Source organism: Tauraco erythrolophus, chromosome 27 (assembly GCF_009769465.1).
Source record: "Tauraco erythrolophus isolate bTauEry1 chromosome 27, bTauEry1.pri, whole genome shotgun sequence".
In the NCBI taxonomy this organism is placed as follows: Eukaryota; Metazoa; Chordata; class Aves; order Musophagiformes; family Musophagidae; genus Tauraco; species Tauraco erythrolophus.
The window spans coordinates 4,366,185-4,392,893 of record NC_141491.1 but is presented as its reverse complement, the minus strand read 5'-3'; the positions used below and the strand labels follow the sequence as shown (position 1 = coordinate 4,392,893).

Sequence of the window (26,709 nt, the reverse complement as noted above, 5' to 3'; positions counted from 1 at the left end):
CTCAAACTATGAGTTCCTCCTGAGACTGCTATAACAGGCTTAAAGAATGAATTCCTGAAAGAAAATGTTTCCAGCACTTTGTGTTATTAACATGTATTTTGATGTCACGAGGCTCAGGAGCTACGTGTAGGGAGGCAGAAAGAAATGAGAGGAAATGAGGAAAAACCAAAAAGCCATCTAGGTCTGATCTTATTTTTCTCTGCTATAGGTAAAACATGTGTGTGTCAGTTATGTTGATTTTTTTTTTTTTTTTTTTTTTGCAGCTCTTAAACTGTGACTTTGAGATTTTGTGTGTGTGTGTGTGTGTGGACAAGACCTAGAGATTATTCAAATAGAAATATAAATTGTCCTGTTGGTCTCTGAATGGACCAGTTAAGCCTTGTCTGAAAACTGTATTCTTCAGCATCCATTGCTGGCGGTGTTATGTGTATCTTGGTATTCCTTTGACTGTTCAACAATTGCACAACTGTTTTAATAAGCATGTTTCATCCAGCCTTACACAAACAGACACAAAGCTTTTCCTGGTGCGCTGTCAGTAATTCTTTCTTCTGTTTAATCCCAGGGACAGAGGCGTGGCCCCCAGGGGTTTGTCTGAAGTATGTCGGGGGAGACCAATTTGGCCACGTAAACATGGTGATGGTCAGGTCCCTGGAGCCCCAGGAGATTGCAGACGTCAGCGTGCAGATGTGCAGCCCCAGCACAGCAGGAATGTATCAGGGACAGTGGCGAATGTGCACTGCCACGGGACTCTATTACGGAGGTGAGTGATCCCTTTTCCAGCACTTCAGGCTCTTCTTTGTGATATTCCTGCCACAGACAAAATGGACGCTCCTGGCCCCTTGCAGACGCTTTGCTGATAACCAAATGGTGAAGGTAGAGATCTGCCAGCTCGGAGACTAAATATAGAAAATAGAACAGAGAAAACATCAAGTGAGCTGCTTTGTTGTCTTGGTCAGCACAGGACTGTTTTCTAAACACTGGAACAAATGGCAGATTACAGAAAGCTCTGAAAAACAAAGGGACTTGCACAGTTCTCCTGGACACTCTTTCCCAGTCGGTCCTTGTCAGGATTCTTTCTCAGTTTTCCAGCTCTGAACATCATGAACTATGGGCGTAAAATCTGTGTAAGTGGTGAAAACCTCATCTGTGAAGTTTCAGTTAAGGCCCAGGTTTTAATATTGAGACTTGATGTATCTACTGTGAGCCATTTTCCTGTGTTTAAAAAACACTTTTGGATGTTTTGCCTGGTGCCTCAGTCTCAGCCTCAGAACCACCAAACATCTTCATTCACTTGGAGTCTTTCAGTCGTTTTTAGCCAGCTTTAGTTTATACTGAGAACATCTTTGTGTCTGTTTTGGCAGTTGGGAGTATCCCGAGTGCAAGGGTTTGAGTGAGCGATGTTAGCACTTGCTGGGAGTCAAAAATAACTCGTTGCTCAGAAGTGCAGGGTTTTTGGCAGAATTGTCAGCAAACGTATGACTCTCCGTTGTCGAGAGTGGATGTAACTTGTCCCAGAAGAAAGGGCACGAATTCTTCCATGAAGCCGAGGTTTTCCCCAGCTGCTGACAAACAGTTTGGCATCTTTAGAACTTCCTGAAGTCGCACATTTTGAAAGAAAACGACCTACAAATGAAAATCCCTTTGGCTACCGAGCTTCGAGCCAAAGCTGCCCGGCCCCTGCGAGGCAATTCATGGCTTTGACGCCAGTTATCCCCCAGCGGTGAGCCCCGCCAGCTGTGCCAGCGCCTGGCGAGCGGCCGGAGCTGTCGCCCGGTGGTTTTTCCTCCTGCCACGGCTTTGGTAGCCCCGGGCGAGCGGCGGGGCCAGGCGGGCAGCAGGGGGCGCGGCGGGGCCGCTCCGGTCCGCTCCGCCGCGGGGGGGTCAGCGGGAACCGGGATAGGGGGAGCGGTGGCCTGGGCTGTTGTGGGTCCTCGCTGGTGTTTCTAAAGCAGTTACAGCCCTGGCAGGGTGCTGGGAGTCCTTGAGAAAGCTGTGTTTTTGTAAGGTAAAATCCCCCTGTCTTTAATTGGGTCAGGAAATGGAAGCTAATGAGCCCAGCCCTATTAAGCCTGAGGAGGGACTGGAAGGAGAGCTTCAGTGAATGAACGCTGCTTCAGAAGCCGTGGTGGTAAAACCCAGCAGCAGAAGGACCTGCTGTCTCCTCCCCCAGGCGAGCAGCGACAGCACGAAAGCCCCTTGCAGGTTCACGCTGGCTGCGGAAAACCTGGAAACAATTACGTGTGACATGAGGTGCTGTTATTAGATCTGCTGAGAGGAGATAAGGTATTGCTGCTCTTCTTTTTAGTTCTCCCTTGCCATGCAGCAAAACAAAACTGGAACGTATTTAATGGAGAGGTGAAAGTAAAAAAAAAAGGCAATAAAACTGAATTTGGATACATACCAAGAAATGTATTTGTGTAAATAGACCATAATGTTTGCGTGAAGTGTAAATGAAATGGTAAGTAGAATAACAATCTTATATGTACAAGAGACCGACACGCATTAGGTAAGAACTGTAAATAAGTTTCTTATTCTAACTAGTAGCTTGTGAATTTGCGTAATAGTCTACCAAGTATCTTATCTACCTACTGTGAGTGTTTTGGAACTGGAATGGAAGTGTTTTGACAGTGAATTGGCATAAACATAATTACCTTCTAAGTCATCCTTTTCTTGGTTTATTTCAATAGCCAAGCTTTTCAAAGCTAAACAAAAAACCTTGCTTTTTCTTTACCATCGGAGCAGAAAGATTGGCAGTGATATCTCCTGTCTCTCGTTTCAGTCTTGCTGTGTAGCCTTTGATAAAGTCACTAAAAGTTTTCTTTTTTAGTGTATCCTACTGATAATCTGAAGTACAGAGCTTCAAGTTGTCATGTCAGTTTGTTCTGTATATATTCTTAGCTGATTCATACAAGTTCAATTGGAGTAGAACTTGCCTGGTTTTCTTGGAGAAACGGAACACTTGATTCATGTTTAACCAGCACTTCTGATACTTTATAAAAATGTATTGTAAACAATCAGGTTTTTTCTCATGTTATTGTAAAGAGTGGAGTTTATGTTCTGTTTTTCTTCTTCCTCCTTTTCCTCAAACTCCCATCTAGTGACAACCTGAGTGTCTTTCTCTTTCCAGATGTCATCTGGGTGATCCTCAGCGTAGAAGTTGGAGGACTTCTAGGTGTAACACAGCAGCTGTCATCCTTTGAAACAGAGTTCAACACGCAACCGCATCGCAAGGTAGAAGGAAACTTTAACCCATTCGCCTCTCCACAGAAGAACAGGCAACCAGATGAAAACAACCTAAAAGACCCTGGGGGTTCTGAGCTAGGCACGATCAGCAAAAACACGTGGGGGCCTGCTCCTGACCAAATCGAACAAGATCAGAATGGACTGTCACAAAACTCTGTAAATCTCTCCCCCAGCAGTCACTCGAACAACTTGTCGGTAGTGACATACAGTAAGGTAGGTGCCCTGGGAGAACAGGAGAATGGGTAGGTGATGAGACTGTCATGTATCTAATAGTTCTTCGTTACAAACTGCAAAGCCCTTCCCTTCTGCTTCTGCCAGACCTGCTAAGGAAGGTTTCGAATTTGACTGTCTGACTCTGCCAACTCCTCATGTTATATTAATTTTTTTTTTTGCCTCTGATAGACTCTACCAGATCCACTTTTTTGTTTTTGCTTCAAGTCCTTCTTAAAATTTATATAATCTTATCTGGGTGCTGTAACTATTAGTGGCTGGAGCCTGCTCCAGTCGCGTGTGCAAATAAGTCAAAATATCTCTCTAGATGTGCTCTTGAGTTTTACATAATTTTGAAAAGAGAAAAAATAACCACACCCCCAAAACCTAAGATTAACCAGATAACTTCTTTTTAGCTGGTGTGGGGAGAGCTCAACATTTTGATCCCAGAAGCTACCTGTCAGGAACAGTCAATCAAAGGACCGTTCCTGTCTGTGTCCTTGTCTTGTTTATAATTGTAGGTGACTTTTAAATTATCTTTACTTTAAATCTCTCTCAAAAGCTTGCTTGGTGGATGCTATATGAGTCTGAGTGATATTTTGACTGTTTTTATTTGCTTGTGTGTGAAAAATGACTTGCAGGATTATTTACAATTCAGAATCCACCTGTTAATGCAGCCAGTATGTGTAGGTGTGTACTGTCGTATGTCAAACTAGTTGATTTTAAAATCATTTAAAAATGCTTTACTGTACTTTAAGCAGGCTGTGTAGGACAATAACACTTGGTTGCTGAATGACTTAATAAAGCCCTAATGTTAGTTCACCTACAGCACTTTAGTTCCTAACTGGATGAACTGCCTGTCCTCTACCAGTGGATCATATTTTAGTGACCTACTTTGCACCAGGGCTATGCATTTTTTTTTTAACTGATGGCATGCGCGGGATTAACTGTTCGACAGACTACCAGTCACCCTTTTCGTGTTTTGCACCCCAAACATAAATTGCTGTAAGCTGTATTGGCTCCTGCTTCAAGATTCTCACTCGCTAAAAGTGAAATGGGTGGCTTAGGAGATGATTAAAAAATAAAGCCTTTCACCTACCAGTTCAAATACAATCTGAATTAGCAGTGACTGAAAGTCACTGCCTTTTTAAGTAGTCACTGACTTTTTTTGGTTGCTTGGTGGATGGTGGTGTGCCCTGAAGAGACAGGCCGTTGTCTCTCTGCAGAGGTTGTCTATATACTGATGTAGCTTCTCTGCATAAACTCTATCTCAGGTGCTTCAGGTGGGGAGTGCTGTTCTGTGGCTGTCTGTTGGCCATAGCCCAGCAGATTGGCAACAGCCATGTGTATCAGTTGATGAACAATAAAAATCAGTTACCAAGTACAGTTTTGGTGAGATAGTGGGCTTACCTAAGCCTTTCATAGCTAAAGTGCTAGGTTTAATTTAGGTGGGGAAGTTCAGTTCCACTTTTGGTGGTCAGCTTTAGGCTGGAGCTGGCTTTTTTTTTTCCTTTGCCTGTTTTCCGAGTGCAGAGCTTGGCAATTACTTGGTAGTTGATTTGCACTTGCGGGTGGATAGATGTGGAACTGCTAATGTATGCACTTCTCAGAAAGTTCTGGTGTAGAAATTCTGGATGTGGGGTTTTGGCAGCAACGTGGCCTTGAGTTTTCACTCGGTCTCTCCCTGTGGTGTATATCCTTACCCTTCCTAGCAGGAGGAGAGTGGTGTGGGCACCAGGAGGTAAAGTGTACCAACAGGCTTTCTTGGCCGAGGAGTAGATACTTTGTCTTTTCTAAGGAAGAACATACGTGTAAGAAAACAATACCTGTTGGAGGTGCAGAGGACATAGCAAAGGTCAGCTGTACTGTGGAAAAGACAAGCCAAAAAGGAGAGTGAAGCACTAACAGAGACGATTTCACTAAATTTAAGTAAGCTGGTTTAGCTAGTAACCCAAAGTTCACAATTAGTACTCTTATTGAAGTGTGAGCCATTATAATCTAACCTCAGGTGTAGGGTAGATGGCCTTTCTCCCTTTTTTTTTTGGTGTTTTTGTATTGACAGAATATGCTTGGGTGAATTGGAGGTAGGTCTTATGAGATAAAAGCAGAAATTTTGTTTCTTGGTTGCTTCAGAAGGGATCACTTTATGGTCCTTTTTGGAGATGGAGCGGGGTATGTGGAAGTTCATTGATGGTTTGGTTTATTTGAGGGCTTTTGTCTCTACCACAGTGTTTCTATTTGGCATAATAAAACAAATTAGCTTTTCCTTTGGAGGCTGTTAAGGTAGGTCTGAAGATCAGAGTCCTGTTCTAATCTTGCCCTTCCAATCCAGGGCAGGAGGTATTCTGCCACAGACTTAATATTTGTATTGGTACAATACTGGTTTTGTAGTGAAGAAGTTTGAGGAGATTTTACACCCTACATTCTTGATCTTGTTTAAAATCACCAGCTGAACATGCTTACGTTCGCTGGTGTAAGTCTAGCAGTATCGCATGCCTTCTTCCTGCAGTCTGGAAAAGATGATTTTATTTATTTTCTAAAAAGGGGTAATGTGGAAGCGGTATCCTCAGCTGGGGATACTGCTTAAGTGGAAAAGGCTTATTGGAGGTGATGTCGGAAGTATTAAACCACCTGATCAGTGGATGGTGTTCCGGTACCCATTAGGAAAAGCCGTATCTGGCCCATTGTCCCCACTTCCCCGGGGGCTTGACCTGTGCTCTGCTGCTTGAGAAGGGGAAAGAAAACCACTACGTTTGGACCTGTTTTCTTGTGATTGAATATTGATGTGAAAGGCTTTATTTCAAGTTCTAGGAGCAGACAAAAGAGTACTCTGGGTTGCTTTCGTAGTTGCACGCTAAGATTCCTGAATTTTGTTTATCTTGGGTAGGACCTCTAATATTGTTGTCTGCTTTCATGTACCTGGAGAGTGGAGTGAATCCCAAGTCATGTTTGACACGCCATTTGGAGAGGCAGAGCAAAGGGGATGCGAAAGGTCCAGTTAAAGTGTTCAAAAGGACCTGTGTCCTGTGTTTAGAAGTAGTATAAGCCCTTAAATATTTCTCACATCACTGTGGAGGCTTCCTCTCTGCCAAGAGATCATGGAGAACCTCAGTCATGCAGTTGCATGAGACCATGAAATCTCTGAGATAAAACTAGCAGTTTCTGGCATCTGCAGCTGTAAAACATACTAGAAGTTGCCAGACCTCGTCTGTATTTGTTCTCCCTTTGGTGCAACTGAGCAGGTGTGACTTGTCCTCTAAAATTCCCCACTGGAGTCAGGATCTTAGTGACACTGATGTGCCATCTGCTGCCGGATTAGACAAGTAAATCAATGTTTCACGTGTGGAAACATTCAGAATGCTTTCGTACAGCAGCATAGAGTACATGGTTGCGATGCTCTGCTCAGTGAAGCAGACAAACTTTCCTAGGGAAAAAACCCAAGACGCCGAATCCCCTATAAGCAGATGAGATAAAAGCTGTGATATGATTGAAACAAACTGAGTGTGGTCTTTATTCCTGCTGGCAGTGTATGCCTTCCCTGGGTCCACCCTGCTCACCTTACCCAGTAAACTGCTGGAAGGTTGCAGACCAGGGTCTGTGTTCAGGGCACTGCTTTAAGCATGTTGTTGTTCTGTCTATTCCCAGTGGAGTTTTTGCATGTTCTTAGAATTAAAGATGTGCTTAATGCAGGATTGGATGCTTATCTCAAGATAGGGATGAGCTGTGTTAGAGTCCAGATATACCCATGCATGGGTATTTTCTTCTTCTCTTTGGCAATCACTTTCTCTCTGTATTCTCGAGAGAGAGGGCTAATATAGCTTCCTTCTATTTACTCGCTCCTGTCTCATGGCAACACCGTGGAGGTCACTGCTGCTCTCTTGTGACAGTCTTTTACATTAAAAGTGCAAGATGCAGCCTTACAGTGCCTGGGGAATCAGAGTTAAATTTCTTAACTAAGGAAAAAAATGTACGGGTTTAAACGTCTAAAAAGGTCCGAAGTGGATAGCCATATACTGACATTCAGATTGTACTTGCACCTATATATAGAGAAAATATATATCTAAATCTGTTGCCCATATGAATTGAGGAACTGCTGTTTTCTGTGTAATGCAGAAAACTGCATGTAGAAGTCCTTTTTCTGCAAAGATTTGCCCATACAGAACAATTTGCGTAGTCGCCGCCATAGCAAAGGGTGTTGTACAGCTCAGCTGGTATTGATCTGTTCTGTTTGTTACTCGTGCTGCTCTTAAGCCCAATGAAATATGAGCCTATTTGGAGTTCACAAAACTAGAATCTTAAAACCTTATTTCCTGCTGTATTTATGCTCCCCATCTTACTGCATTCTGTGTGGGGCTGAACTCTGATCCATGCTACTTGACAGCTTTCTATGTGTAAGGGGAAACCAAATCTCTCTCTATCCTTAGAGCCTTTAACTGGCTTCCCCTCTCCGAGTTTCAAAGTTGCTGCTGCTTCTAGATGTGTGCTTCTTCCAAACCAGAGCACTCCAATTTGCATGTTTTTGGAATGCATCTGTAACCATTAGACAGAAAATCTTTCCACTGGAAATTATTTGGGTACCAAACTATACTTGTGGGTAAAGGACATGCCCCAGAAATGTTTGCTTCCGTGTAGAAGAGAAACTCCCTTCATCCTGGTATCTGGGCTTCAAACTGGACTCGTTACCACATGGTTAAATTCATTTAGAACAAAGTGGGAGAACGTTGGACTCAAAACTACCATAGCTACTCTTTGACTGCCGCACCGCTGCATAGCATCTGCAGGCTAAACTGATGTTGCATGAGCTGGTTAGCTTATCTGGTGAAAGACTAACGTGTTTGGATGCTGCATGTTAGCTCATCCATGAACACCAACGCTCTGCCTGCTTTTGGACTGTGGGAAATGTGACATAATCTGATTTTTAGCTTAACTTTGCTCCATTGCAGGCCAGCAGGGTGTCCCTATTCTTTTACCTCTGCAGACTAAAAGCACGCCACTGATTAAGTTACAAGAGCTGAGTTGTTGCATGGTAACTTAATCACGTCCCTGTGCCCTCCATCAGCTGTGTGCATCTAAACCAGCCCTACAAGTGGCTGCCCTGGGAGAAGGCTCTTCACTTCCCGGTGGTCTCAGCTGCCACACCATGTTTGCACAGCATGCATGGAATAAAAAAGTGCTCAATACTTTGTTCTTCTGTTTGTGTTCAGTTTATGTAAGTTAGTCGAGAACTCTGCGTAGTTTGGAGAAGCACTGACTAGGAGCGGCCCAGGAGGTGACAAGGAAACGGGACTGGTGGTGTCTGGTGCTACTGTCAGTGTGCACTGGGAGACTCCTGTATTGCTTTGCAGCTGTGCATCAGAAACTCCTGTCTCTCTTGAAGTGTACCTTTTATTGATCTTGACTCCGTCACAAAGGTGAAATAAAGATAGCTATTTGAAAGCCTGTGTTGTGATGGTTTATGAAAGATTAACTTCATCTTCATTTTATTTCTAGCACAGGTGCCTTCATTTAAAGAGCCCAGTACTTACAAAGGCCTTTATCTTTCCAAAAGGTCTCCGTTCCCTTCTAAATACAGAAGTCAAATAATAATTGATACCAATAATTTTCATGTAGAGTCTTTTCTGGAAAAGACATGGTCCTGTGTTCTCACAGACTTATCTGTATGAATAGCCAGTGTGCTTTCACTAGCAAGTTAGCAATTACTTCCATGGAAGATATTGGAAGAACTGGAAGTAAATTTGCAAAGCTGCAGCTGAGCTTTTCATAAAGACAGTGATCTTGTTTTGAGAATAGAAGGGAACTCACCAAAAATAAGTGTGAATAATTCTTCGGCTGAAATAACTCAGAAAAAGTGCAATGGTATGCAGAATTATTTTTGCATGTCTATGATGTAAAATATTACACACAAGGGATAATTATTCTTGAAGACGTCATCTAATGGAGTTTGGTGTTTTCATTGCAGCAGTAACTGAAGTGTTCAGGTATCAAGACACTCTTACACTGTATATTGGATAAATGTAGTGAGAAACAATTGCTCTGTAGAGAGCTTCCATCTTACTGAGGAAGAAGGAAAGCATTCTCAGTTCACAAAGGGAAGAGAGTTTGTTGCTCGGGTCTGATGTTAAACCAAGTCTACACTTGATCTTGAAGAAAAGAAACAAAGTGTGTGTTCGTTTTGTAAGCTGTCATGTACATTGATAAATCTCACGGGTAAGTGAAATGCAGTGAAGAGTGAGTGGTAATCCCAAAGGCAAAAAGATTTGAGGCTTTTTCTTGGTGAAATCTTGGAGAAGCTAACCTTGGTCACGGATTCTGGGACCATTGGGATTGCTCGTGAGAGGAGCTCATCTAGGGATGTCAGCCTGTTGAGTACAGCCTAGCAAAGTGGTACAAAGCTGTATATACTTAGTAATCTGACACTCAAAGTGAACACAAGTCTAGTTTTAAGACAGGATTAGCATAATTGTGTGGCTTTACATTAGATGCTACAGAAAAAGGTACCTGAGGATCTAGAGGGTTTCCCTGAAAACAAAGTTTCAGAGCCTCTTCAGAGTCTTTCTGCGTACAAAAAGCCTAATGAACTGTTCTCGTGCCTGACTGAAGCTGAGGACTCTGGACTGTGTACTGATTAACTGTTCATTCTTTTATGTCATGGGGTGGTGCAGATGTCGTGGCTTATGGCGTGCACACATTAAATCAACAAGGTTTTGCCTGTGACACGAACTGCAGAGTACACAAATGGTACAACGCCGGCTCTGCGCCGCCGGAACCCCCAGCAGAGGGGGCAGGCAGCTGGGACCAGCTGATGCTTAAACCACTCTTCGTGAGGCTTGTAAGTGCTTGCCACTCGGTGTCTGCAAGCAAAGCCTGGTGGGCAGGACCTAAAAGATGGAGCAAATTTTGGCAAATGGGTCTGTACAGGTAATCAGCAACAAATAGTCGTGCTCTTCTGTAGAGCAATAGTAAGTGCAATGGCTTAACCCCTTGGAGGTGAGACTCCTTGGGATCTTGCTTAGAACATTGTTTTCCTTCTGTGTCCTTCAGAGGGTTTTTGTGCTTGTATTGACATTATTTTAATGTTTCTCTTCTGCTCTCCCCCTGTTTCAGTGACTGTATTTTTCAGAAATGTCGATTATCTCAGTCTCTCGATTTTTGGTGAGAGTTCGTCTTTCTGAGGTGAGCTGTTGTGCTGGAATCTGCTGGGTGTTATCTTTTGGAAAGCTTGCTTTACAGACAGGGAGTGAAGCATATTCCTGGGGCAGAAACGTGTTTGGTTTTCCATCACTTGCATGTATTTCTGTCTGCAAACAGCAATTTCCAAGTTTTCAGTCATCTTTTCCGTACTTCCCACGCAGCTCATGAGATGTCCTATTTAATTGTCTGCTAATCCTCCTCTCTTGGATGAATTTGGAGAGCTGCTGATAGATGCTTCATTTTACCGTTGTCTTGTATTTTCCCATCTGATATATCCTAAAGATTTAGCTTGTTCTCATCAGCTGTAGCAAGATTATGGGCTTCTTTTAGCACTTCCTTTACGACAGATTCACAACAGAGCTCTTGAACTTGGGTTTTTGCAACTGGACTTAAGCTAATGAAGTTGGTACTTTATTTGTATGAGTCGCGTTAAAGACTCATGGCTCCGTGGCTCGTACAGCGAGGTTGTTAGAGTTGTAGGAGAACGTGCAGGAAACAGTCTTTCCTTGGAGGTTTGCCCTATTAAAGGCAGAATGGTGAAAACTGAAGTCAGAACTTCGCTTAAAGACTGAGAATGGCTTTGTGTTGGTTGGGCTCTTGGCTGGCTTACTCATCAGTGTCCACTTTTGGGCCCCTCACTTCAAGAGGACGTTGAGGTGCTGGAGGGGGTTCAGAGAAGAGCAACAAAACTAGTGAAGGGTTTGGAGAACTTGTCCTATGAGGAGTGGCTGAGGGAGCTGGGACTGGTCAGTCTGGAGAAGAGGAGGCTCAGGGGGGACCTTCTCGCTCTCTACAATTACCTGAAAGGAAGTTGTAGGGAGATGGGGGTCGGTCTCTTCTTCCACATTATGAATGACAGGATGAGAGGGAATGGCCTCAAGTTACGCCAGGGGAAATTTAGGTTAGATATCAGGAAAAATTTCATTCCAGAGAGGGTTGTGAAGTATTGGAACAGGCTGCCCAGGGAGGTGGTAGAGTCCCCATCCCTGGAGGTGTTTAAAAACCGTGTGGATTTGGTGTTGAGCAACATGGTTTAGGGACCCTGACAGTGCAGGGTGGTGAATGGTTGGACTTGATGATCTTGAGGGTCTCTTCCAACCAGATGATTCTATGATGATTCTATGATCAGCATGCTAGAAGGAAGCTGGACTTCGTCTAAAAAGTCGTTTACGTAATGATCTTCCGACTTCGACAGTGAAGTATAATGAGCTTTTCTCCCTCATCTCACTTTGGACCTGAGTGTGTCTGGATCTTACAGCAGGATTTTGTGTGTGGTTTGTACCCTCATCATTATGACAGACTTTATATCTCTGTGACTTGAGAGATCTCTTGCCTGCCTTGGTCGCTTTCTGTTGCTTCCTCATGAAACCCTGGAGAGCTGATTTGAACAGTAGAAATTACAGAAGGGAGTTCCTGTTAATTTGAGACTCGTTACTGGATCTGTCATTTAGGCAACTCGCTTCAGGCTGTAAAGGAGGGAAGATGGATCCTGTAGTAAGCATTTTGATTTTTTTGTTAAATGTTGTGGTTGACTTTCACTTAAGGAAAACGTATGTTGTTATCTTGAGAGAGCAAAAGTGGCAGTTGTGGGAGCATGGATTTCCAAATCTTGATTTTTTTTTTTAAATTTTTTTTTTCTTAAATACTCTTCTACCAGTTACAGCCTCTCACTTAACTCTTTGCTGTAATCTTTAGAATAGACTTGTGAAATGCAGTTGCTTGGCCTCACAAGTGTTGTGGAATCTATAGGGGATTTTTGGTCTGGTGTAGAAAATAGCACAAGTTACTTTGCAGCCCAGTAACACCTGACTATTACCTGGCCTAAACAGCACCTGAAAAAGGTAAGTAGATAGCATTTGACATCTCTGGGGAAACTGGCTACGAACATAGAAACCTGTGTTTTAAGAATGTTTCATCAGGCTGGACAACAACGGTCACGTTGGTGGGTAAAGGGTTGCATTTGGTTTAGCAGTACTGGGATGGGATGGTCAGTATTTGTAGGCGTGCACTGATGGATTTTATTTCTTGCCTATTGAAATTGATTATGTCTCCAACTTTCTTTCAGGGTTTCCACGGTCCTTATCCCTTCGGACAGTCTTAAAACACAAACACACAAAACGGGTATCGACAAGAGGAGAATTTAACAAAGAACTGACTTTTGGGGGAAAGGGAGGGGGATTCATGTGGCAGACAGACACAACGTGGACCCCCTCTTCTCTGCCTCCGTGTTCTGGATAAAGAAGAATAAACAAAAGCCCAGTAACTTAAGACTAGCTGTTTCCAGAGGAAAATATGAAATCTAAGTATGCATGTGTGAATGCTGGATTTCAGGAGTGTTGTTTAATGCTATGAGAAAGAAAATATACCAATACCATGGGTTGTTTTTTTTTTTAGAAATCATTCTCACATAATTAGGTAGCTTAAAAAGAAGTTTAAAAAATGCAAATTAAAAAGCCATCTTTAAAAAAAAAGAAATATTTTGCCTACAGAGCGGTTGTAGTTTGAGCAAATGTTTAACTTCTGTTTGTTTCTTGTTCATATTTTTTTTAAATAAGGGACAGCGTGCATTTTTATGGAACTGTCATGTTTTGCTTGCTACCGAATGGGAATTTGCTTAGCATCTTCTGGGGTTTGTGCAGCGACTTCTTTTTGTCGAGCATTTTTTAATGACAGGTTGGGTCTGCACCCAGCTCTGCGTTTTTAATATCATCTGCTGATTTTAGCTACCAACTTTTTAATCATCTCTTGGTTTTTTTCCTTTTGGTGTGGGTGTTGCTGTTAGTTGTCCTGCGTGTCATTGGAAACCACGCTGAAGACCAGGTCTCAGTATCAAAGTTGGAGACGAGGACTCTGGGATTTCCAGGACAACATGGGGGGCTAGTTTCTCTTCCCCTTGTATGTGAAGTACACACAAATACACACACTTTAATAAGAAACAGATTTATTAAAGTTCCAGAGCTGTCCCACGTGGTTAGCATTTTAAAATACCTTTTTGTTAACCCTTGATGTACAGTAGCTGCGCCTACAGCAACCAAGCAAGTTGTATCAGTCTTGTGCCAAGAGGAAACTTTTTCTGTAGCTGTAATTCACTTGGTAGTAGTTGCAAAGCTTTACGAAAGTCATGTCCTTTTAATTTTGAATCTCCTATCTCTTTGTAGAGTCTAAGCTTTGAGTTAATTTCTCCTATGATGAGATATTAGCTTAGAGGCTAATTGCAGTTTTGAATGCAGAGCAAGGGTTAGCATCATCAGATGGATTCTGCTCTGTTGCCTTGTATTCATTTGCCTTTGTTGTCCTGGCTTGTGGCTTCGTTGGGGCTCTTACCTTCTAAATGGGCTCTCCAGGGCTTGGTATTAGAGGAGGAATCGCTTCCTCTAAGGATGCGGGTTGCTCCGCTGTTCCTCCAGTGTATTTTCTTCCAGTCATCGATTGGGAAGTCCAGTGTGAGGGGAGGGAGAACGGCCTCAAGTGCTGCGGTGGATTTCTAAAGTGCTGTGTCACCACAGACCCTGCTTGAAGGGGAACGAGGTGAGGGGGCACCATCTTACTCAGAAACATGAACAAGGCTGGAACAGCCATCTGCCAAAGATACAGTAGTATGCAAGGCTCCTGCCACCTTCTTTCACATCTTTCCAGTGAAGACTCTTGTTCTCCTTGTTGGAGCAGAGCACAGGCTTGCTGCATGGTGCATGACTTTATACCCATTTTTCTTGACTAGCTGTATTTTCTTGGTTGGTTTTGAATGAGAGATTCATTTTCATTGCAGCTACCAAGGAGTGTCTTATCTTAGTGCATACAGATGATCTTGTGGGAGTTCCTTGTATCCATCAGCTGAAGAATTGGCTAATAGATTTTTGTTTGTGTTTCAGAGGTTTAGTTGTTAAAGGTTGCTGTTATCTGAAGTCTCCTTTCAAAAATCTGTTTGCTGGGAGAAGCAAGTATAACGTGAGAAATTGTCTGTATCAGAGGTCCTGCAGGGTTTGGACTGCTAGCTGTTTGCTCTTGCAGTTTGGTGAGCACCAGGGTTGGTCTGGGCAGCTTGCTAGAGCTGGGTGAGTGCTGAGATCCGGAGTGATCCCATGGAAGGTGGTGCTGCACTCCTCAGTGCAGCTGCAGTGTTTGGGTCTGCTCCTGTAACATCGTTTTGCCTTGGATTAGCTGTCTTCTCTTAGCATTCAGTCTAGGGAACGGTTTGCATGACTGTGGTGTGGCATAGGCGAGTGGATTCTTTCCTTGATCCCTCACATCTGAGCAGGTGGCTTGTGCGACAAGCTCTGAAGGCAGAACACGTACCTGACCATCGCACCGCTTGCAATACTGCTGCTTCCCTCTGGAGGAGTCTAAAACACTGGAGACTGCTCTCTGTCCAAGTGACAAGGTGATTTCTAATCTTCATTAGTTCCTTTTATGAGCTGTGTAGTGGAAGGGGGAAGAAATTAAGATCCGAATCCATATGCTATAGCTGTCGATGCAACCTTTGTGTGTCAGCTGAGGCATCGGGGAGACCTTTGAACTCAGACACCCCCATGCTGGCTTTCTTCTGCTCCCAGCCACATGCTCCTCCTGTATATACTGGCTGCCACATTCGTGTTCCTGTGCTCCTCCTAAGACTGAATTTTTCCTTTTTATTGAAAAAAAAGAAAAAATCTTGCATGCACCCCAAGTAGTCATGTGCTTTCCCACTCAGAAGGCACACTTGCTCTGCACAGACTTGAATTGTCGCTCTTGAGTGTTTTCAGTCCGTGGTGTCCTTGTGACAATGGTCGCTGAGTCCAGGGTGTGAAGAAAGGCAGGGCCAGGTCCGAGTCGCTGCCGCAACCTGCAGCCTCTTGCTGCTCACGTCACCGCTCTTCCCCAGGCAGCTGAGTGCGAGCGCTGCCGTCTGCGGGAATGATCTCTGCAAACGATCATGCAGAGCTCTGGACGCTTTGAGGGTTGGGGTTGTATCCCTGGCTGTCACAGTGGAAAACGTTTAAATTAGTGGTTGCTCTATCTCTGTGTTTTTCATCGAGTAAAAACCGTTTTACTGAGGCCAGAGGTGGTTTTATCTCCTCTGGTTCCTTGGAGCTTGGTGGTGCAGCCAGCCCTCAAATTGCTTTTGCTGTTGGGTTTCCAGCGTTCAAATAGGGGGATTCGAGGTGTGTTCAGCAAAGCTCTTTCCAGGTGACCGCAGGGCACTGTGGCTGTGTTGGCTTCCGTAGGGCTGATGCATTCAAACTCGTGGAGTCTAAACATCAGGTACATGAAACAAGTGGCCTGATTTTTCAGAAGTGCTGCATGCCAAATATTTTGGTGAGCCTGAAGTGTGTGCAGTGGCTCGGATAGCCCGATCCAGGTGAGTTAGCATGCAGAACTCAGGCCCATTAGAGATGGGAGGAAATCATTACTGGGTTGAGACTGGTGAACCAGTAAAGAGGCTGTTACCCTGGTGGGGCTGGTGTTCCTTACTGGAGGAGGGATGGGGCTGGTACCCACTGGTATGGGAGGATGCAGTGACAGAGGCTGTGAGTGGCTCCAGTCTGATTAACACCCATCTGTCTTAAAGTCCCGAGGAGGAGGGAAGGAGAGATCTTCCTAACCCCCCCACCTCTCCAAAAGAAAAAAGATGGTGAGAATGTTTCTGATGGTCTCTCAAACACACATCAAGCGTGAGCTACTACCAGTGCTACTACCTTATCACTAATAGAAGCTGAGCAGTGGCAGCCCTGGCAAACTGGAGCACCGTGTCCCTGGGACTAGCCCAAAACTGGCAATGCCACATGAGGGCGTGGGGGGAGCTGGAATCTGCTGCCTGCATCTCAGGAGCGTTGGATTCAGACCCCTCCAAGGTTTGGAAGATGAGTCCCCCGCCGAGGGGCAAAGCCGTGTGGTCAGAGAGCACATGGGCACGAGAGCAGCTGGAGTCTGCAGGGTTAGGAAATGCACGCTGTCCCACGTCTGGTTTCTGTTGTGTGTTTAATTTCTGTGTGTGTGTGAGTGCGTGGGTGGTTCTGCAGCCTGTCTGTTGGCTCCGGGGGGAGTGCACGTGTAGAACAGGGTGGTGTGTTGCCTCATTGAGTCTGGGAGAAGTCCTATGATAGCACATCGGGGGTAAAAATAAAGGAAGCTTTTTCCTTAATGTATAAATGAATATTTGTATGATTAAATTAACACAGAAAAAAAAAAAGTTCTGTAGCTGTTGAGAGTTTTATTGAAGCTGAAAAAATTTCTGAATCTGTCATCTTGTAGTTAAGTGTATCTAGCTTGCTTCTATCTCCAGGGTGTTTCCAGGCACTAAGGCACAGTATCCTTAAACCCAGTTCCAGCCCTGTCTTTACCCCAAATCACTTGAAAAACAACACGAATTCAGTACGTGGTGAGTTACCAAACAAGCCATCCAGTCCAGGCAGATGCGTACAAGGATGGCTGAGAGTCCCATCTGGATTTTTTGTTTTGTGAAGGGTGGTGGGGGAGGAGAGCCTGTGGAGAAGGGAGGGGGCTCACCGCAGCATCCGTTTCTGGAGCAGGATTCCCACTGGGGCTGCACCGTCTGCTGGCGCAGACTGTTGCCGCATGCGGTTATACCTGTCCATGGATGTCCCTCGCTGTAAGGTCAGGTAACTTCTCCACACCAGCACTGTCTCTCCTGCCTTTACCAGTCCTCAGCCAGCCGTGTGAGGGGGTGGCTGGGGCTCGGCACCATGACTGTGTCCTGGCTGGAGGGAAACACCAACTCCACACCATGCTGCCGGCACCTTCCAGCTGCAATTTAAGCAGGAGGGAGGTGGCACTGAGATCTGGGTGTGGATGTGATCTTCATGTGGGGGTCACCAGCACAAAGGGATGCTGCAGCCGTGGCTGGGTCCTTCGGTGCTCCGTGTGGGGCTTGTTTGCATCCCAGCACTTTACCCGGAGCCTCGGCGCAGTGTGGGGTGATGCTTCAGGGTGCGTGCAGCGACGGATCAGATCTGATGCTTCACGAGCCTCTGGGTGAAGCAGGAGAGGAATTTTGAATGGAAGAATTCTGGTTTTTCTTTTTTCTTGCCACCACTGAGGCAGTATCTGGTGTTCCTGCGTATCAGATGGGGGCACATGAAGGTCTCTGCTTTGGTGGGCACTTGCATGGTCATCTCTGGCTGCCTATTTCCACTGCGGGCACCCAGCCTGAATGTTAATATTTGCCTATATAAACTATATTGTGGAGCAGCTTAGCTGAGGCTTAGTTCTTTTGCTTGCAGTGACTTTGTCAGTAATCCTCGCAAGGAGCCTCGATACGTGTGCGCTGGGTTTGCCTTTTAACATTTGAATAAATGCCTGGAGCTTTCATCTGCTGTTCAAGCTTGACTGAAAAACTTGCTGGGAACAGACATCCTGTGCCTGCGGGTATTTATTTTGTGCCTTGAAAAGAATGCACCCCTTGAGCCCTCGCTGCTTACGGGTGTCTTTAAGACCAACGTGTTCGGGTGGGTTGGGATCGCCTCCCCTTCTCCCTGCCCAACTTTTCATTTACTCGTTATTTGCTCGAAAGAATCTGTTTGTCTTTAGGGTTGCAACCTGTCGAAGTTCACCAGCGCAGGACAATACAATCACACCTTCTAATACTATCTCCTGAGCAGGCAAATAACCTGAGGGATTGCTCTAACGGAGGTCATCCCACCACCACCATCCGACGCGGAGCCTGGCTGCCAAGGCAGGAGGCCAAGTCGAACGGCTGCCGCAGTCGCCTGTGAACTACTTGGGTTTGCTTTTTCTGCTTATTTATTTTTTTTTAGGGCAACCAGATCATTGCCTATTAAAAGTTATAAAAATAATTCCGTTTTTAAGCAGCTTGTTTTGGTCCTTGAAGCGACGGCAGCGGTACTCAGGAGGACGCTCTGTGCCGTATGGGTTACGTGTGAGGAATTGCAGTGAGGAAGGTGTGCTCCGCGTGCTGGTAGTGCCCAGGACCGAATGGCACCGGCCCCCCGGGCCTGGCTGCGTGCCCGTGCTGCTCTTTGCTGGTGCCTCTGGCTGGAGGGTGCCCTGCTCACCCGCCTGTGTGCTCCATGCCAGCTGTGCCAAAACCACGGCATCACAGCGTGTCCCTGTGCCTGCAGGTGTGGGCTCAGGAGCTCCGGTGAGCACCCTGCCTGCCAGGAGCAGCAGCTGTAACTGCAGCGGAGAAAAGGGCAGGTTTTCTTGATTTTTTTTTTTTTTTGGTGGTTTTTTTTTTTTATTCTCTCCTATGTCCACCAAATCCCATGGCATGCAGCCTGCAGTGCAAGACGCTAAGGGAAGGGACTTGTGCTCGCTTCCCCTTTTCCTCCCTCGGCTCTTCCTTCTCTGCAAATCCTTTGGGGATGTGCAGTGAGATATTAGAGGCCGAGTGGGAAATCAGGCTGTGCTGGTGAGGGGGATGCTGTGGGGGAGTCCATGGGGAGGGAGTACAGCCTCTGTGAGTCTGGACACAGGGTCAGGAACAACTTCTCTGGAAGCTTCCCTACTACCTGTAATCTGGTGTCAGTGTGCTCTGCCTGTGTGTTAGTTGGAAAATACTCAGTTAAACAGAAATTATTTAAGGCAGTCTAATCTCAAACGTTTCCTACTCCATTCACGAGACAGCTGAGCAGTAGAAGCCCGCAGTGGAGGCCGGGCGAGGAAGCAGATGGCACACGCAGGCGTGGACCAGCCTTGTTTGCCCCGTGGAATGCGGTGGGCTCAGCTCTGCGGAGCGTGGAGCAGGGCTGGCTTTGAGACCTGTCTCACTTGTAACATTTCCTTATTTTGATTGTCTTCCCTGCAGAAGTGATACCCTCACAGTAACTTAAAGAGCTTAAGTGGGGGGAAAACCAGTACATTTTTCACCTATTTACAGGCGGAGTAGCAGGTGCAGCATCCTGCGAGGCAGCTGGGCTGTGCTGCGAGTCGGTGGCACTGTAGAAATCACGGCTCCATCTTCTGCTGTGGTGACGGTGTCGGGGAAGGGCGATGCTGGGACCTGGATGGAGGGGTTGACGTAGCCAGGGTATCCTCTGGACAGAGGAGAAGCTCTCAGCTTGGCTTTTGCACATCACAAGTTTCCCGGAGGCAGCAGCCCTGGCTTCTGGCAGTCAGGGCGGTGTGTTTGGACATCTCTTGCATAAAACCAGTTGTATAACCAACTTTCCAGAAGTTTCCATGGTCTGCTTGGGCTCTTCTCCCTGCACAGGTGTGTTACCATTCAAGCTGAGGGTGTTTGAACAGGCCTGAGGCTTGGAGATAGGATGTAATTATCCTCCTTCACCAAGTGCTGTGTTTTTTCCCGGCAGTCAAGTGCCAACTCCTCACCTCTGGGGCTGTGCTAGATCGGCTGTTCGTGGGAATTCATTAAGGATCTCTACAAACAAGGATAAAAACCTTCTCAAGAGCTTTCCCACTTGCTGGCAGGGCTCAGCCCTGTGCTGTCTTGCTTGGCTGACTCCAAGTGCTGGTTATGGTGTGTACACTGTCCTGGGAGAGCTGCGTGATGCCGATGCACCTCCGAAAGCACGGTCAAACTCCAGAGCCACCCCTCTCTTCCTGGCACCTGTTGAAAGCACTGTTAAAGTATCCATAAGCTCCAAGCAAACCCCGAATTCGGAGGGCTGAAGGAGAGCAGGTGCATGGGTGGGGAAGGCCATATAGGATGTCTTGCAGAGCCGCTCGCGCTGGCGGCTGCCGTGTCTCCATAGCGATCTCCCTTTATTGACTTAAAAACAAGGCTCCTGCTTCCCAGCTGCCGCTCTGGAGCGCAGCAGCCGTGGGTCGGGGCTGAGCATCGTGCCCGCACGCTGCCCCCTCTGCCCCACCAAGGCGCGGGCGATGACGTGGGCTGGGGACAGCTGGGGATGCTTTACCCTGCAGCCAGTGGAAGATGCCTGGCCAGGAGGTTGGGCTGCTCCATTCCTTGGTCTGTTCCCAGCTTTTATAGATGAGAGAAGCCGAGGCAGGAGGTCCTGAGTCCCCAGCCAGCTCTCCGGCTGTGGGACCATCCGCTGTTGCACAGGACACGTTTAATACCCGAAAAAGAGCTCATGGGTGTCCTGTCTTCGCTCCCCAGTTCTGCACAGGGCTGCAGCTCATCCCTGCTGTCCCCTCACCAAGCAATTTCCTCACCTGTAAGACAGAAATAAATACCCCGAGCAGGTTGGACAGATGGGTTGTGTGTCCTTCTACTTAACAGGCTGCTTGTGCTTGGTCACAGCGTACGGCAGGAGCTGGGGAGCATCTCCCCAGCTTTGGGCCAGGCGGGTGGCACCGTGTCCTGCGGGAAGGTGCTCGGAGATGTAATTTATAACCAGGGTTTGCTGGGGAAGGGCCTGGCCTGAAGCAGGTGCCAGCAGAGGGAGCTGAGGTTGTTCCTCACCTGCAAAACTTTCCACAGCTGCTGGACGTGGCTTTTCCAGGCTTTGGGACCTGCTGGTGACAGTGGCTGGCCAGGCATGAGCCGTGTCCCCACGCACCTCTGGAGCAGCTGCTGTCCGGCACCGATCGCGGTGCTGGGCTGGGGAGGGGCCTGCATGTTTCTGGGTGCCTGGTCTGCACTGGTCCCACTGGGCAGTGGGGTTGGCACAGTGTCACCTGGCTGGTCACCCCCACTGCAGGGTGGGGTGACACTGCCGAGCGGGACAGGAGCATGTGCTGGGCAGGGGCAGCGTGGGGCTGAGGTGCCCTAAAGGCAGAGATGTCCTGGCAGAGGGGGTGAGGGAGGTGTCTGAATGCCAGTGGATCCATGTTGTGTCCCGGTTTGGAGGGTGATGTGCTGCTGGGGAGCAAAGGGGGGGTCTGGGTAACACAACCTGGGACCAAATGTTGCTCTGATGAGGATGCTTGGATGTAGCTAGGTGGGAAGGGGTGAGAGTTTTCCCTTTGGGATGCTGTGTCTGTTACAGTGCAGTGGGGACAGTAACTGTGCTGGCCAGGACCCTGCCCTGCCGCGCTCTCTGCTGGGATGAAGCAGCAGGTCCTGTCCCCACCGTGCCCCCTCGCAGTGGTCGCTCCCACCTACCCCTGTGTCCCCTCTGGCAGCGATGGGGAGTGGGAAACTGTTCCTTAGGGCAGGGAGGAGAGACCCAAATCTCCAGTCTGGGATAAGCCAGACCCTTTTTTAGGAAAGCCATCCCGCAGAAGGGGGATTTCAGCCTCTCCTGGGGCCAAGGTGAGGAGCAGCCCAGCTCAGCAGGGTCTGTGCCCAAGGCTTGCCATGCCAGCGGGAAAAACTAGGGAGAACCTCACATTCCTCTTTATCTAATCTGCCCCGTTTTCCCTCCTCATTGTGTTTGCCATGGCTGGGTTTCCTCAATTAATTCTGACAGCTGCAGGCTGGGCTGTGACGTCAACCTGCGGTAGCGAAGCCCAAAACCCCGGGGTGGTGTCGGACAGGACCCCGGGAGGTGACCCTGGGGACGAGCCCAGTGGGATGTTGAACCTTTCTTGTAGGTGACGGCAAGAGATGCCCACGGACTGGCACTCCCAAGTTCGACAGCACAGAGGGTCTCTGTCCCCAGCGAGGCTGCAGGAATGTCCCCTGTCCATGCTTGTGGCACACTTGGACCTGTCCCACCTTCTCCCCAGTGTCTCTGGGTGCTGTTAATAGCCAAGAGCGGTGCTTGGTTGGACTTTGCACGAAGGAGTGTTGGGCAATCGTGGCCAGCTGCTGGGGCTGCCTTCCCAGCTAACTGGGCGATCCTTCCCACCCCCTCGCTGGCATCCCCCCACGACTCCCCTAAGTCCCCCTGAGCTTGGCAGGACTGAGCAGCAGCCCCAAAGCATCTGTGTCTGCTGCCGTGGTCCGTGGTGGGATGGGGAGAGGAGGACGAGATCCCCAAACCACACTTTCGGGGCATCCTGGTTTGTCCAGCTCAGAAAGGAGGGGGTAAGGGGGGACTCGATGCTCCGCACGTACCCCCTGAGCAGGGAACCCTCCTCCCGGGAGCAGCCGTGCTGTGGCCGTGCAGCCCGGCCGCTCTGCCTTGCCCGCGGGGAGCAGGGTGGGAGGAAGTGGGTGACGGTGCCTGAGAAGCAGGTTTGTCAGAATTTTAAAGGGATCTAAATAAATAGCGATAAGGAAACAATTATTTAAAGAGCAAACAAATGGAAACTGCTAAATGGACTTTTTTTTTTTTTTTTTTTGGTGGGTGAAGGGTGCAGGGCTGATGCTGTCAAGTGCTGGGAGTGGGTCCCTGCAGGGGCTGGAGCTGGTGGCCGGTGCTGGCCGGGATCAGTGGCCGGGCTGGGCTGGAGGAGCCCCCCTGGGGTGGGCAGCAAGGGGAAGCACTGCCTGCTCAGCCTGCAGCCCCAGCCAACCTGGAAACGAGCCTCACCACGACAAAGTTGTTTCATCCCACCAGGAAAAAGGTTTTATGGGTCATCTGGAAACGCCAGTCCCCAGGTGAGTCCGTTCGTGATAGGCTCACGGTGTCGCAGCCGAGTGCCGGGTCGGCGGGGCCATGGCACAGGGATGTGCCAGGCTGTGCAGAGGGGAGGTTTGCTGCATGGGTGCATGCAAACCCGCTGCCTTTGGGTTACTTAAAGGGAGAGAGAAGCCTCGACTTGCTTCTGACGCCAGGCCATCGCTTCTGAGCAAGGATGTGGTTCTTGCACCTCCTACGTGATGCTGGGGGTCCTGCTCAGGTTCAGAAAGTGCGTTGATTTGTGGCAGGGCCAGGCTGGAGCTGGAGAGCGGCTTCCACCTTCCCAGCCCTGTTGTGGGGTGCTGGGGCTGCAGGTGCCTGCAGAGACTGGGGTGCTGGTGGGGGGAACCCCTTCCTCAGCTGCACCAGCACCCAGCGCCTTGGAGATGGCATCCCCCACTCTGGGGCCGTGGCTGTCACCGCCACAACTTTGTTTCAAAGGGCAACTTATTCCCATCCTTCCCCCTCCATGGCTTCTTTTTCATCAGCTTTTGGTTTGGGGATTAGGCACGTGTTGACAGAACAAACATTTTGCTGCCCTCAAAATCCTCCACTGAGGAGAGACGCGACATCCTCGCTCTGCCGGTGCCCCGAGCCAGCACCGGGATGGGGACAGCCAGGATGGGGACAGCCAGGATGGAGACAGCCAGGCTTGGGGCTGGCACAGCCCTTCAAGGGGAGAGCAGAGCCGTTTTGGGTCACGTCCCACCCCGGGGCTGGAGCCTGGCTCCTGCTCTCTTGCAGATCGTTAATCGTTTTCTGCTTTAATGTCCTGTCCCGTGAAACCAGGGATGCCACCGAGGAATGCTGCCATCTCTGACAGAGCTTTGGCGTGTGCCGGTGGCCCAGGTCTGCTGAGAGCTCTGTGTCTTCCCTGCCCATCTCCCAGTATCGGCCATGGTTTAGTTCTCCCCTCTCTCTGGGAACTGGGGCTCCTTGCTGTGCTGGGGGGGCTGACGAGGCTGAGGATGCCCATGAAGTGCCCCAGGAGTGGGTGTTTGCTGGGGAAAAGCAAATTCCTCCAAGTTTCGAGGTCAGCCCAGCGCCTGGGGAGGAGGTGGAGGCACCTGCTGTGACTCCCTGTCCCCAAGCACGGGACCTTGTTTGGGTCCCTGCACCCCTTTTTGCCTGCCTGCACCCCCAGGTCTTGGCTCCTTGCTGAGTCCCCAGGATGAGGATGCCTGACCCGGGCGATGCTCACCGGGAGCAACACGTTGCCTTTGGAGCTGGGTGACTCACTGCTGAGTCACGGCTGCTCTGCAGCAGCTCTGCGCCATCTTCATCCCCAGCCTTCATCCAGCCCCACTGTTTTTTCCCCGTCCACACCGTGAGATGCCGGGGGACCACGAGCACAGTGCCTTCACCCCAGACCCACGGATCCGTGCGATGCTGCGGGACGTGGAGCAGCCTCATCCTCCATGGGGTCCCTTCCCTCTGTCCATGGGGGGCACGGAGGAGTCCTCCCCCCCCAACTTCTCTGGGAGCTACACACCTGGCTCAGCAGGGATGGGGCTTTCTGATCCCAAGAGCGACAGGAGGAGGTGGCTCTGGTGACCCCTGCCTTCCCCTCTCCATCCAGCCCCCCCAGCTCTTGGAGCTGAGACAGGCCTCAGTGTGGGTTTTAAGATTATTTTTAGGGATTTCCCTCTTGGGGAAAAAACCTTCTGCAGCCTCTCCTGGGATGGGGAGCACACAGGTCTGGAGGGGAAACTGCAGCCAAGAGCCTCTCGTGCTCTGCGGGGCGTTGCGTGTGCCCTGGTCCTCCTTGGCTCTGAGACTGTTGGAGCCGCTGGAGCAGCCTGCTCCCACCCGGGAGGGGTTTCCCTGCCCCAGCAGCTCCCACGCTCTCCGAGGTCGCTCCGTGGGGCCGTTATGCCCGAAGATCGTTTTGCATGTGGGGAAAGAAACAGCAGCAGGAGGAGAAGAATGAATTTGCATTTCTTAATGGCAACCAGTGTGGGAAACAAAGCCGCCGAGGGTTTCGCTGCCGCTCGGCCCCGCACCGCTGCTGTGTGAAAAGACAACATCCCGTCCGCTGGCACGGCGCCCTGCCCGTCTCACCTGGCTGCCTGTGTGTGCCTGGGAACCGCCAACCGGCCCCGAGCCCGTGGCACAGGGAGGGGGTGCCAGCCCCATCCTCTGGCTGTACCGATGGGACGAACGGGTGATGGTGAGGAAATGGGGGTACGGTGCTTACATGGGTTATTTTGGGGTTTTTCCTCCCATCCTGGCTGGGATTTGGGATTTGCATGCCAATGCAGCAGCTGGGCAGCGCTGCAGGGCTGGCACAGGGAGATCCGGGCCAGGAGCCATTCCTGCACAGGGGTATCCCCCTCTCCGCACCCCGAATCACCGGTAACAGTGCAGGGGATGCGCCATGACCTGTCCTCATCCTCATCCTCCCTCTGCCAGGGTTTCACCCTGCCACCACGCTGGGCACACCCACAGCGCCCTGAGCCCTCTCTTCCTGGCACCGCTGGGTGACCTGCAGCCGTTTCCAGGCTTTTAATCCCAAGAGACAAAAGCAGGAGTTTAAGGCGACCGGAGGAAGAAAAGAGCAGGGCTTTGAGCAGGGAACAGCAAACACGCCGGTGGATCCCGCTGCTCCCAGCCCGGCCAGGCGCTCTGCGACCTCCCTGCTGGTGTCACCCAGGGTTGGCACTGGCAGTGCTCAGCCCCGTGGGGTGCTCGGGGGCAGGGGGGAGCAGGAAAACGGTGCTGCAGGCAGGGGAGTATGTCTGGGTGGGGAGCTGGGGGTCGAGGGACTGGGAGAGCAGGGTTGTGCTGGCATCACCCTGGTGTCTTCATCCCCCACCGGCTTGTCCTTCCCCAGCCGCCCTCCCGGGAATGGCTGGACCGAAACAGTGGGGCTGTGGCACCCCAGAGTCAAACCTCGGTACCTCCTGCTGTCGTAGGGTGTGAAGGAGCCTTTGCACGGGGCTGGGTGAGCACCAGCACCTCCGTGCCCAGCCAAGGGATGGCTCCAGGACTTCTGGTGCCATCAGTGCAACGCAGACCCCCATCCCTGCACCCCTGGATGGAGCTCGGCTCTCCAGCACCCCCATTTTCACCCTCAAGGGCTGCCCTAAAACACGGGTGGCACCGTTTGGGTCATGGTGCCATTAACTCTCCTGCTGCTGCTTTTCTTTTCCACTCAGGTCTCACCACCACAGCACAGGGCTGCCGGGAGCCACCTCGTGCAGAAGGGATGGAGCACGGGGGCCGGGAGCCCCGGCTCTTTTATCAGGGTGGGCCCTGCAGGCGGGGGCCGTGGCAATAACCGCGGCTGTTTGCCTCGAGCATACACACATCTCCTGTAAACAGGATTTATGGCAGCATCTGGGAGATGGGGAGGCCTGGGGAAGGCGGCCCGGAGGGGGGTAATAAAGAGGAGCGGCCCTGCTCGGCCCCACAGTATGGGGCTGCCCAGGAAATGGGTGGATTTGGCTGGGGTGAGGTGGAATTTAAGGGGATTTGGTTGGTCTCTGCTCTGGAGCAGCCTTAGTGGTTTGAGAGCTCTGAAGATGCTCCCTGGTAGATCTGCGCAGGGTCATTGCACAGATAAAACGTGTGCCAGCTCCTCCGTGCTCGCCCCTGAGTTATTTCTCTTGCCTTCTCCGGTCCTTTGGTTAACTCTGGGGTTGCAGCTCTGCTGGAAAACCCTTTTCCCCTCCCA

At 49.2% G+C, this 26,709-nt stretch overlaps 1 protein-coding gene across 4 annotated transcripts in view; it reads left to right on the top strand.

Annotated features, from left to right (window-relative positions):
- Positions 1-13,853, top strand: part of ILRUN (inflammation and lipid regulator with UBA-like and NBR1-like domains) — a 31,500-nt gene extending 17,647 nt beyond the window's left edge. For 2 of the 4 annotated variants that reach the window (XM_086627462.1, XM_086627463.1), the window contains exons 3-5: positions 563-760; positions 3,128-3,456; positions 12,710-13,853. In XM_086627462.1, the coding sequence (XP_086483588.1) occupies positions 563-760; positions 3,128-3,456; positions 12,710-12,745 (563 nt within the window). In that variant the 3' untranslated portion in view covers positions 12,746-13,853. The remainder of the gene's footprint in view (positions 1-562; positions 761-3,127; positions 3,457-12,709) is intronic. The other 2 variants (XR_015222895.1, XM_086627464.1) reach the window with 2 other exon arrangements.
- Positions 13,854-26,709: the final 12,856 nt, after the last annotated feature.